Raw genomic sequence first — 12,727 nt, forward strand, 5'->3', positions numbered from 1 at the left:
CTCTTTCCCATGGTGTTTCAGATACGACACTCTGGGTTTATTACCTGTTTCCTCCATGCTAATTACAAAGTTGGCTACAGCCAAAAACCAGGGCATTAACTATATAGAGAGCACTACAATTTCTGTTCAGACAAGCTTTACTGTGACCACCAGACAGAGCCTAAAATCCATGAAAATTCAGACTTTTCTCTAAGAAAGACAGATTTACAATAGAAAAGATGTATGTGAGAGAGAAAGGATGGTAATCAGCACAAACTAGCATCAATACCATATAAACACAGGCCCCCAGGTTGGTTCCTTCTCATCCTGGAGCCTCTGACTCCTTCCTGGCCGATATCAAAGAGGATAAGCTGCAGACAACCCCTCCTCACACAGATACTTATCCTGGCAGCCCTTGGGGAGCAGATGTTGGGCAACCTTCAGGAGACTCCTCTTGGGTCTTCCTGTGGAATTCCACACCACTCTCTTCCCAACAAACATAGAGCATGTGCTCTTCCACACAGCCCCAAGATGTGGTGCCTCTTCATGCTGCTCTGCTCCCAAGGAATTGCCTTTTCAGAAAAAAAAATTCACAGCAGCCTCCATCCCAAGCCACTGCAAGAAGAGTCGCGACCCCGAATGCTTCATGAATGTTGTAAGTAGGGTCACCTTCTCTCCCTCTCTTTCTAAATCTTCTCTCCCACTACCACTACCACTGACTAACAGTGCCTGTCAGGAGGCTAAAGTAAGTTCCCTTCAAAGAGGTCTCTCCAGCACTGTGAGCATGGACCTGGAGGAAATGTTGATGCTCCTATCCGAACAGTGTTAGCCTGAGAGAAGGATTCCTTTGCAGTGGAAACAAAGGCTGGCTTCTAGTTTCAAGGCCCGCCCTTCTGTAACCTGTTTGCCTAGAACAGTGTAAGGGTGCTTGAACCCCTTCTTCAAACAGCAGATCCTCACAACAAAAACCCCTTGCTCTGAATCACCAAAGATTTCCTCACTGTAGCAGGTGTGTAATAGGTGGTGCTGTGAGTGAGTCTGTAACAGAAGCTCCACTCTACATGGCTTGCTTAACCACACTTCGGCAAGAAAGGATTCACTGTGGAACAGATAGAGATACTGCTGCATGTTTAGTCTCTAGAAATGTACGACCTTGTTGTGGAGGAGAGTGGGAGCTTCAGGCAGAGTTCCTTATAGAAGACCTTCCATTGAGTAGTGAGGTGCTGAAAAGACCCCCTTGATTTCTAAACTCCTGCTCAGAGAGGAGCCTGGGTGCAGCTGAATCCAGTCTTAGTGTCCAACTGACACTGCTGAAGTCTAAGGAATTACAAAGGTGTGATTGAACCATTCTACAACTTTGTCTTGCAGGACTAATGATGGCAAACCAGATATATTTATATAAAAAAGAACGATTTATTATAATAAATGATTAGACAAAAATATCCTAATCAGAATTTTTTACTACACAGTACAGTAGCTAAAACTACTAGTATAAGATAGGATAGAAGAGTGCATTATATCAAAGTAATCACATAAAAGCAATTGTATTAAAGCTAGCAAAAAGAAACAATTATTAAAATAGAGATTGAGGTAACTCATCCTCACCCACACCAACATCCATGGGCAAAATCTCTTTCGCTCAACCTCCAGGAGTAACTTTGAGGGGCGTCCCCACGCAAAGGAGAAATCTTCACACACACTCCGAGAAGGGATATGTTAGGAGAAATTAACCGTATGAAAGTGGACTGGACTTTGACAGTGTAAAGTGATTGACTACCAATCATGTCTCCAGGTCAGCTTAGCAGTTTATCTGCCAGATCTTTGCCTCATTATCAGGATGTTAATTTGGGGTTGACGTGTCAGACCAGTTTTAGCATAATTCAATGCCAAAAGGAGAACATGATGTTCCCTCTCAGCCCACCACTGATAGCTTGAAAAACAGGGTATTATTTGAGTGATTTGACCACATTCCAAGGCAGAGCATCATGCTACACACCTGTATCAGCCTTGCAAAAAATGACAAACTATCTCCCAAAAGGTTAGTCACACACTTTGTCCCATAACAGGGAATCAAATATCAGACAACTACCATCTAAGCAGGTCTGAAGAAGACTTTGTTGCATCCTGCTACTTTTATAAGTGTAGTGCTTGAGTACCACAGATAAAGCAATTACTATAATTTGAGTGATACGGTATTGAGTAGAATACACAAACCACATCACAGAAACACATCCCAACTCTTCTCACTGCTATTTGCATCTCCTGGCCTCCATGGCTGTGGCATGGCAGTTATAGGATCATCCACAAAAGAGAGAGACCTGGAGTTTGTTTTCCTGCAGGAATCCCTTTTGGTGTCCCTCCCTACCAGTAAAACACAGAGCAGTAGAGAAAGGCTAGCAATATGTTATCACATTTATCTTCATGGCAGGTTCTTGGCTAGTTTCACATTCCTGGACAGAGGCAGCCTCTGAACACTTCCTACACCAATATCTGCACTGTAAATGCAAACCCTCCTTTGGCTTTCCCCAGAGTGAAATTATCAGATATCATGGATTCCCCAGTGAGGAATATGAAGTTACAACGGAGGATGGATACATTCTTGGTGTTTACAGAATTCCTGCTGGAAGGAACAGCCAAAATACAGGTATGGCATATAGGACAAGATGAAGGTCTGAGAGCCAACTCTTACATGGATTCCCCATCTTTCCCCCTTGCATATACAATGGCATGTTCCATACCTTTCCATCTCAGCAAGGACACCCAGCCTAGAATGTGGCCTGAGTTCTGTATATTGGTTAAACACTCCTGCAAAACCAAATTCTGCACCCCAGTTTTAACAACATATTACCTATTACTAATACAGCCTAAGGAAACTCTCCTGTTTCAGAGAAGAAGCCTGCAGTCTTGCTACATCATGGTGTTTTAGCAGATGCTATTCACTGGATTTCCAACCTGCCCAACAACAGCTTGGGCTTCCTCCTCGCAGATGCCGGCTACGATGTCTGGTTGGGAAACAGCCGAGGAGACACCTGGTCTTTAAAACACAAGACGCTTAAGCCCTGCCAGAAAGAGTTCTGGCAGTTCAGGTACTCTGTGGAGAAAAAATTTCTGAAGAAAGCAACATTCAGGGAACTAGCAAGATGAGACAGTTGGTACTAGAATGCAGAACCTTTCCCTTTCTGGTTTTATGAAAAAATCCTTTTCTAAATTATGTGAAAACACTACAGGTTTTCGTATAATCTGACTTCAAGCGGGACATGCAACATTTAAGGAGACTAGACAAATTCTTTTCCACAGATGTAGCCACTTCTGGGCATATCAGGGAGGTTGTAAGAAGGAATTGGCTGCATGGTCTAGACAGGGTCTTCTGGAATCAGCACACACAGAAGCAAAGCTGGAAGTATAAAAGTCATCTTTGTCCATACACCATGCTGGTTTCTTTTGGAAAAGGCTTCCAAAACTGGGAGGCATCTGTAACCTTGAGGTCTCCCACCAGATACCATGTCCAAAGTGCAGAAAGGAGAGGAGACTATTCAGCTCAGTCTAGAAATCGGATCTACCACACTTGATGTTAACTGAGAGAAAAATATTTCATGTAACCCGCAAGGGTGAAAGCACTGAATAAATTCAGTTCCCCAAGGGCTGCAGCTGTCAGATGAAACTGGCACCTCCTCCACAGAGAGCCCAAGGCATCAGGCAGCCAGGCTGTACAGCTGCACCCCTCTGCCCACTTCCCCAGCTCAAGCAAGGATGCAGACACACTGTGCAACCTCCTCCTTCAATGGGTCCTGCTTGGTGCAATGAACAAAACTGACAATCAGTAGCTCACTGTGATAGTCAAATTGTCTGCCAGCTTTTTGTGTTTCTCCCTGTAGCTTCGATGAAACAGGTAAATACGATATTCCAGCAGAGCTGTACTTCATCATGAATAAAACCAGACAGAAGGATGTTTACTATATTGGTCACTCGGAAGGGTCAACTGCAGGTAATGTTAGAACTGCCTGGGTACAAAACAGTCAGCATTAGTGCTTAGGATTTATGTGTAAGGTCTGTGAGCAGATGCTGGGGTTTATATCATGGTGTACCATTACCTTTTTACAAAAACCAACTTAGAAACAGAGTAGAAAATGGGGGAAGTGGCATTCTTAGACAATTATTTTCCTTTCTTCGCATATGCGCATTCTAAGAGTCTCTTTGCAGAATGAATAGTTCAGACCAAGTCACTGCCTTCTTTGTCTTTAGATAATTATGCCAACCAGCCAAATCCATCAGTGGAGAAATTTAAACACATTCAGAAAACAGGATGGAACAAACCCTTTTTAGTTTTAATTCCTTCCCTATACTCTTCCTTTATGTGTGAATTCACTTTCACCCAAGTATGTGTGTAGTTACAAGGAAAAATTCTATTCTTAATCTCCAGATAATTACTGTATTTCTTAATGCCAGCATAAACACATACAGTCTTTTAGAGACTGCAAGCTGAGAAACTCTTTTATTAGAATTTAGGTAACTTTAGCGAGAACTTGAATTTCAAAAATCTGATTAATAGACCTTTTCAACCAAAACTGGTCTTAACACAAGATTGTCAGCTCTGAGAAGATCAATATTAGGAGATGCTCTAATGAGCTTGTATCCTTAGAATGAACTTTATCTTCCAAATAAAAGTTTCAAGCAAAAATCAAACATTCTTACTGGGTCTGCAGCATAGAAATGGAAAACAGCCATTGGTAATCTAGTCTCACTTCTTTGTTGCCTACTGCTTCTTTATTTATTTGGTCTGTGGAGATCTCTTCATTAACTTGACTTCTTTTTCTGTGCTTGCAGGCTTCATAGCATTTTCTACTTATCCTGATTTGTCTCAGAAGATTAAAGCATTCTTTTCTTTGGCACCAGTAGTCACCATCACACATGCTACCAGTCCTGCGGTAATGCTCACACAGCTTCCCCAGCCACTGATCAGGGTAAGACATTTCTTCTAAAGAGAAAGACATAATTATCTGCTTTGTCTCTACTGCGCTCATGCAACCTGAACTTTTAATGGGTGATGAGCTGGAATTGAATTTAGTGTATCAGACTGTTGACAGTACCTGTAGACTTCAGACTTTCCAGAGAGCTAAGCTGCAAGGTTTCACACAGTATCTCTTCTGCAATTTCTTTAAGGTAGCAGGCATACTTTCACTGCTATTTCTTTAAATTAAATATCTCTGAAGAAAAATTTCAAATACCAGAGCAAAAGAAATCAAATATATTCTACTAAATCTAGCTTTAAGCACTAATAAAAACTACAAGTAAGATATTTCACATCTTAATTTTATCAGACATGCAGTTCATTTTTGCTTGTGACTTATCTACTTGTAAAGTGATACATGAAGCTTGTACACCAGAAGGTGTCAATTTAACAGCATTTACTGGGAATGTGGAAATCACGCATGCTATTATTTATGTCAAACCACAGGAGCACATCCTCTTTCACTCCAAGCTGTACCCATGATGTGACTATAGAACAGCCAGCTCTACACCCTTCTCATTTGTCTCATTTGTCTGATCCCTCTTTACTTGGTAGTAATACAGTACAGCTTGCGCCTGCCTGGAAAAAATATTAGGGCAAAACGGGACTTCCTATATTCTACAGTCATCAGTGCAGCCAACTTCCTTTCTCACTGAGATCAGTACACTAAAAACAGATGGATAGTGACCTCCAGCACTCAAGAAGAAGAACATGTGGTCTGCCCTTGAGAAGAACACACTAAAAAGGATAGTGGGATGACAAGCAGTTTCAGCAATCCTGCCTCTGGGGAAGAGGCAAGGCTATTAAAAAAGAGGGAGTGACTTATAGAAGAGGGAGTTTTCTGCATCAAATAATCCTGCAACAGCTAAAAAAAGGTTTTGCACTTTTCCTCCCCTCAGTTACTACTTGGCTGCAAAGGAGCTTTTCACTACCATGAACTGATGAAAGGACTTGCAACACAGCTCTGTGCATGTCTGGGAAAAGTTTGTGGCAGTATCTTCTGCGCCATAGCAGGGGGCAGGATACAAAATATGAACACGGTAAGCACATCCAAGAAAAGCTTAATACAAGTAAATCTGAAGTAGTTTTGAAGGGCAACTGGATGGAGAAAGAACTTTTTCTCTTTTGCACAATTCATATGTTTTCCTTCCTAAGCAACAAGACACCTGGCTCATCTTAACATAAGAGATGGTTTCTTTTTGCTTGCTACACATCAAAACATTTCCAGCCAAAACTCAAAGCTATTTCTTCACACTTCTCTCCAAACGAAAGTTTGCATTCCTTTACTCTGGCTGCTACCTGTTTTTCTTACAGACCTTTCACGTGTCTGTTCTCCAGTCACCTTTAATCTCTCAGACTGTTTAACAAGTGTACCCATAAAAAGCCCTCACACATGCAGCTTCATTATGCTCAGGAGAACTGTGTATTAACAATCTTTCTCTATTGATTATGCATTATTTAAAGCATCATAAAAATCATAGAAACTAGGAAAACCAAGGCCATACACACTTTTAGAATTATGTTTTCTCTGTGGGTAAGGACTAATGTTGAAAAGACTGTCCCAAAGGCATAAAATCTTATGTAATCATTCCTACTGTAAACTAACATATTTGTGAGTCTTTCCTCAACTTCATTTTTTGTAATTGAAGAATATCCTACAAAAATGGGGTTTTAACACAGCAGCAGTATGTTGCTCAGGGTCTTCACAGCTTTATTCTGTCACAGCACCGGATCTCTGCCTTAATAACACTTTTGCTTTGTCTCCAGAGTCGAGCAGATGCTTATGCAGGACATTACCCAGCTGGAACATCAGTACAGAATGTTATTCACTGGCATCAGGTATAACTGTTCTGACATACAAACACTCTTATTCCAGCTTTTTATGCAACTGACAGCCAACAAGGAAGGCCAGAGGTGACAGATCTGGGAATCTGCCCATCAGATCTTTTCACCTGTCACAGAGGGAGCACAGTTTCCCATGGCTTACCGGATCATTCCCCAAATTGCCCCTTTGGTACCAGGCTCTGAGACTGCCCCAGGGCACATCACACCTCTCCATGTTAGGCTCTAAATGCTTCCAGCCTTCATCCTTATTCATGAAGGCGTGTGCCTTGAAGGCTGCAGAAGTGAACACAAGCGCTGTCTAGGCACTTTGCAGCGAGGATAGCGAGAACTTCAGCAGTCAGGGATGAACCAAACGAAGAAGTGATCTAGGTTAAAGTTTGTCTCCCAGAAGGTTAACTGCAGCCTGGATTACCTCCAAAAGCCAGCTAACTGCACAAATGCCTCTGCTGGCACAAAGGCAAAATGGGGAACTGCCTCTTCTGCTGGCACCTCATGCCACTTTCAGACCCAAGCTTGTTCTGCCTAGGCTCCAAATCAGACCAGGGCAAGATAGCATTGGCTCAGAAACACATCACTGTATGTGAACTGTCAACTTAAGTGAACTCTAAGTGAACTGTGACACTTAAACCAGCACCTAAATACATGTGTGCTGCTCTACACTCCCCTGCCTAAAATTCCTGGTATCCAGAGCAGAAACCAAGCACCCAGAGCCACAAAACAGAGAGGAGGAGCTAGCAGATTTCTATCATATCCTCAGTCACTTAGAGGTTTGGATGAAAAAAATGCACACACATTATCAGTAAGACAGGGTAATCTTTTATTATTTTGATTTACCTTTTAGACAAATCCCAGAAGACAACAGTTCAGTGTTAAGGTAATCACACCCTGCTCCCAATACTCTCGTATGCAGTACAGAGCCTCTGATAGTGTTGCCACTACTGTGAGCAGACCAGACCAGACCAAACAGGCACACAAAAGTCGAGGTGTGTGAGGAGGTATCCCAGGCTAGTGAGAGCCCTGACATGCTCCTGCATCACAAAGAGCTACCTTAGCTAACTGAAGAGCCAATTAAGATAGGGCAGCAAGATTTTAATAACTAAACATACCAAGGGTGGTGGTTGAAGATCAGGAGGGAATGTTAGCAAGGGGAAAGGCGGTGAAACCACTTATCCCATGATCCCCTCCTGTGTATCCCTGGTATCCTGTCTCCTGCCTGAGCCCTGACTTCAATCATATGCAAAAAACCAGCTTCTGCACTGTCTCTTAACACTCTCATTTTATCTGTCTTTGTTACAATATTAACAGATATTACGTGCAGACCAGTTTCAAGCTTATGACTATGGCTGTAAGGAGAACATGAAGAGATACAACCAGGTGAGGCAATACATTTTTCTGAGAACTCATCATTGCGTCCTGGCAAAACTAAGAATAGAAAAATTCATATTTTAGCACCTTGAGTGCTCCAAAAAGAGGGGGAGGGTGGTCTTAGGTAAAGTTTCACCTGAATCTAATACTCATAATTGTCAAAGTCTATTCACAAACACAGTGCAGACAGATTCTTGCAGCCTGCCCTATTGATGAAGGGATGTGTCCAATGACATGTCAACTTACCTGCCATTCCCAAAAGGCTAAGAGCCACACCCAGGTCCAAGGACTGGATGAGTACAGAGATCTTCACTTCCCCAAAAATCCTCAAGGTCTGTCTTTCAGTTAAACACTAGAATGGGGAGGGGAAAAAAGAAAGTGGAAATGCCTACCTTGGTATTCAGAGGCTACTTGCCGTAAAAATTAAACATAAGGGATGATTCAGTATGGCATAGTGGAGACTGCTGGGGTGAACTAAGGTATTCTGTATGGAAAAAAGGAAACAGGCAAAACTTGGTCTGCAGGAGTTCTATTTACTGCCTAGTCAACACTAGGAAATGCTGTGCTCCTCTTGCAACACTTATAACTTGCCTATTTTTTGAGGCTTGATCAGATCAGTTGACTTGCAGTGAGCTTTGTGAGTCAGGGCAGGTTGTTTTATGGGTGGCACATTATCTTACAGGTGGATAAAGATTCCAAAGACTTCTCAGTCACCTTTCATGCACACATACAGTCTTAAAATACCTGAAGTTTAAATTTTGAAATGGGCAATGTTTTATTCCCAATACTGTGGAAGGTTAGGAAACTGCCCAAAAAGCAGCGCAGAAGAAAGATAACAGAACCACCCTTTGATAATAGGGGTCAGTTTAAAAACGTCTTGTGTATGGTCCCTTACCACACTGACAAATAACCATCCTGCATTGTCATTTGGCCCAGATCTCAGATGATCTCCATTTTAATCTTCTGTGTTTCTTTAATTTCTTCTGTGATGATAAGCAAGGCAGGGACTGGGGTTAGGGCAATGAACAATAAGAGGGTGGCCTTCATCCTTATGGTTTGACTGTAGGCAGTGCAGAAGAAAAAAGCAAAGAGAGATGCTTGCACAGAAACCTTTCTCTAAACACAGCTTCTGCTACAACAGCATTCACTCAGCTCTCCTCCCTGTCCCACAGACTGCTCCTCCTGTGTACAAGATAGAGGAGATAAGGATACCAACTGCTGTTTGGAGTGGTGGAGAGGACAAATTTGCAGACCCAAAAGACATGGCAAGGCTACTTCCTCGGATCACTAATCTCATTTACCATGAGCATTTTCCTGCATGGGGACATCTTGATTTCATCTGGGGCCTTGATGCAACTGAGAAAATGTATCTGAAAATCATTGAACTAATGAAAAAATATGCTTAAAGTGCCACATAAGGAATTAATTCATCCAGTAGAAACCTCAGAGATCTCTATTTAGCAGTTGAATATTGGTATAGGGATATGTATAAAGGTTTACAAACCACTGACGACTGGTTGGCAATTTTTTTACACTGCTTTCTATGGTGTTACACTCTTATAGTGACTGCAATCTTTCTGAAGAAGCTGAGGTACATGTGGATGACCACTGAAAACACAAATATAGTAGATGGAACACTTCAGAGACCACTTACTTTGGAAGATTTCAGCTTCCATGTGACTGATTTTGCTAAAACTAGGATTTCATTTTCTGTTTCCTTGATGATCAGTACTACATATTTCACTTGAGACAAAGGTGTTGTTCCCTGAAAACCCAAAATGGGAGATAATTTCTCTGTTTGCTGAACTTTGCTGAAATTGAATCATCTGTCATCCTGATAGTGTTTCACCCATTTTTCTCTCCTCACATTACCAACAGCAGCAAGGCAGACCCAAAAGATTTTCACTTGTAAGATTACTCTGGCATCTAAGCAGTCAGGAGTTGGCTATACTGGCCCAAATGTCAAGAAATCCTGTGCTAGAAAATATATGTCAGAGAGGAAACACTTGACTGCTGGACAGATGCAGATACTCTCTTACCCTCACACTAATGGTTTGTTAACCCTCTTACTACAAAGAGCACAACTGTCTTCATGCTCCTAACCTGGCAACTGGGGATTGAGGAGATGCAGACATAGCAGCAACTGGCACACAAAAAACAACTGCATCCATCTCAATAAATATTTCTGCCACTATTAGTAAAGATGTTGTTAAAAGTTCTTCTAGGATCTCAGTTCACGATGTCAGTGCTCACCTAAAGACAATTCCAGGAGGTAAAGATTACACCAAAGGGTTCATCATTACAGGGCAAGTCAGGATAGCTCAGGCACTGTGGGTGTTTCTGGGTGGGGGCATAAGCACCAGTTCCTAAGTCAAAACTTGTGGAAAGTGAAACCCATTTGATGATAATCTGGGAGATAGAGAGCAATATAAACAAAACATGTTTGTCTCTACAGAAAACACATGCAAAGGGCATCTTCATGGAAACATGCAAATGACACACCTCCTCTTGCAACCTGTAGTACAACTGGGAACTGAGTTCTCAGGTTCTGGAGAGGTTTGCAGTCCAAGACACGGGTGGCTACTCTTGCCCACATCACATCATTTATAAATCTCAGTGTCCTGATCACCCCAGGGAACTCAAACAGACCCGGCCCACTCCATAATGCCACAGGGCAGACCCGGCAGAGGCACAACAAACACTGCACCCAATACAGACACGGGCTCAGGTCTGAAGGGAGGGGCAGTAGGACCCAGAATTCCAGCTTGGGTAACGAGGAAGAGAGTGACTCTTTGGAATGTCTGGCAGCAAAGCCCTTCACCTCTGCTCTCATTCACACTTCTGCAGCACCACCCAGCATTCAGACAAGGTGCACGGAGTGAACCTGACAGTGTGACATTGCACAAAACCACTGGAAGGGAGGGAAAAAAAGAGAATCACACCACCAAACATCTTCTTCCCTCACCAGTGGTGCATTTTCTCTTTTGCAGAATCACAGCTAACCATGAACTAGCACTGATTCTCCATGAACAGTTCTGATTCTCTCACACGGCTCTGCCCAGCTGAAGAAAGCAGTGGGCGCACAATGGGGACTGCCCTTTCAGGGAGGTGAAGGGACATGGATCTATCAGTTCCTCAAAATCTGGTTGTGTGGACACAGGTCTGAAATTAAGTTTACTCATCCTGGAAGCAGCCACCAAGGGCTGCTCCAGGACATCATGTTCAAACTTTTCTAGAGCATCTTGCCGTGCTGTACAAGAATCAGGCACAGGCACACCTTGCAAGAGGTTCCAGGGAAACATTCAGGTCACTGACCAACAGGTCTTGGGAAAGAACACCATGTGCAATGTCTTCAATACTGAACACCTAAATCAGCATAATGTTCAGCCTAACTTCACCTCTGACCTAATTGAGTTCTACAAATGATTGCCAGTTTTTCTAACAGAAGACTATTTCCAAATACCCATCTGATAGACTCTCCATTTAACAAAGTTTCCTGCAACCAAACTTTATTTTCTTATTGGCATCCATCAGAAATGCAGTCCTGGAACGGTCAGGGTCTGGACAACAGGAATACCCACTTTACACTTCCCCTTGGAAAACTGTTAGCCACCTAGACAAAATCCTTGCAGCACTGAAAGTGTAGCTTCCGTGTCTGCTTCAGGATAGGATTAGCTCAACAGTTCCACTGAAAGCCCTCCATGGCACAGACTGGAGCCTCGATTTCATAACTCTCTCAGCCAAATCCAAGATAACAAGGTAAGTGTTTGAGCATACTGGATTTTTGTTGCTTGGCCAAACCAGTGCCTCGTGTTCTTAAAGCCAGGATCAAGACTGCTGTCTCACTCCACAGCTACCGGCACCAAGAGTGGTACTTCAAGGCTGGGATGCCAAGCAGCCCGAACAGCCTCACACACAATGAAAGGAAGGAATGGAAATTACATTACTGTGTTTGGGGGTGTAGGATGAGCTAAATACAAGTATCTTAGACCATGTCTAGACTTCCATGTCCAGGTTTGGGCCCCAAGAAAGACATCAATATGATCAATACCTGCTGAGCAAGTTCAGCAGAAAGACAAGAAGGTCATCCAAACTTATCACAGTGTGAGTAACTGCTGCATTGGCTGAACATTCCCAGTAGAGATCTAGGCCAGCCCAGAGCACTGCCCTGCCTCCTCAGAAAACCAGGCTACCTCCTCTGCCTTAGAGGAGGAAGTCTCTCATGTCCAGCGTGCCTCTTCCCAGGTACCACGGCCGCACGTTGACCACCACACTTTCAAGTTAACTTTCATCCTTTTCCTCTTGTCTCACGGCCTCCTCAACAGCGGTGCTAACCTTGTTTCCCCTCGGTTAGCCCTTTCCAAAGTTCAGGAGAGCCCAGGTGAAGTGTGCATACCCGCCGGTACCCAAGCAGATAAGGACTGACTTAATGATGACCTGGCTGACACTGGGACCGTGGGAAATGCGGAGGGGACACACTCCAGGTGCGCACGGACCATGCTGCACCCTCGGCACCCTCTGCCCTCGCCC

The 12,727-nt window shown here is 43.2% G+C and overlaps 1 protein-coding gene across 1 annotated transcript; it reads left to right on the top strand.

Annotated features, from left to right (window-relative positions):
- Window positions 1–510: 510 nt before the first annotated feature.
- On the top strand, window positions 511–9,806 carry LOC103624499 (lysosomal acid lipase/cholesteryl ester hydrolase-like). The gene is given in 10 exon segments (XM_008643784.2): window positions 511–557; window positions 559–634; window positions 2,509–2,623; window positions 2,867–3,065; window positions 3,855–3,964; window positions 4,804–4,940; window positions 5,887–6,027; window positions 6,755–6,826; window positions 8,138–8,206; window positions 9,370–9,806. Coding segments are annotated over 10 exon segments (1,200 nt in total). The 3' UTR covers window positions 9,604–9,806.
- Window positions 9,807–12,727: the final 2,921 nt, after the last annotated feature.

This window comes from Corvus brachyrhynchos, unplaced genomic scaffold, assembly GCF_000691975.1.
Source record: "Corvus brachyrhynchos isolate BGI_N302 unplaced genomic scaffold, ASM69197v1 scaffold61, whole genome shotgun sequence".
Taxonomy (NCBI): domain Eukaryota; kingdom Metazoa; phylum Chordata; class Aves; order Passeriformes; family Corvidae; genus Corvus; species Corvus brachyrhynchos.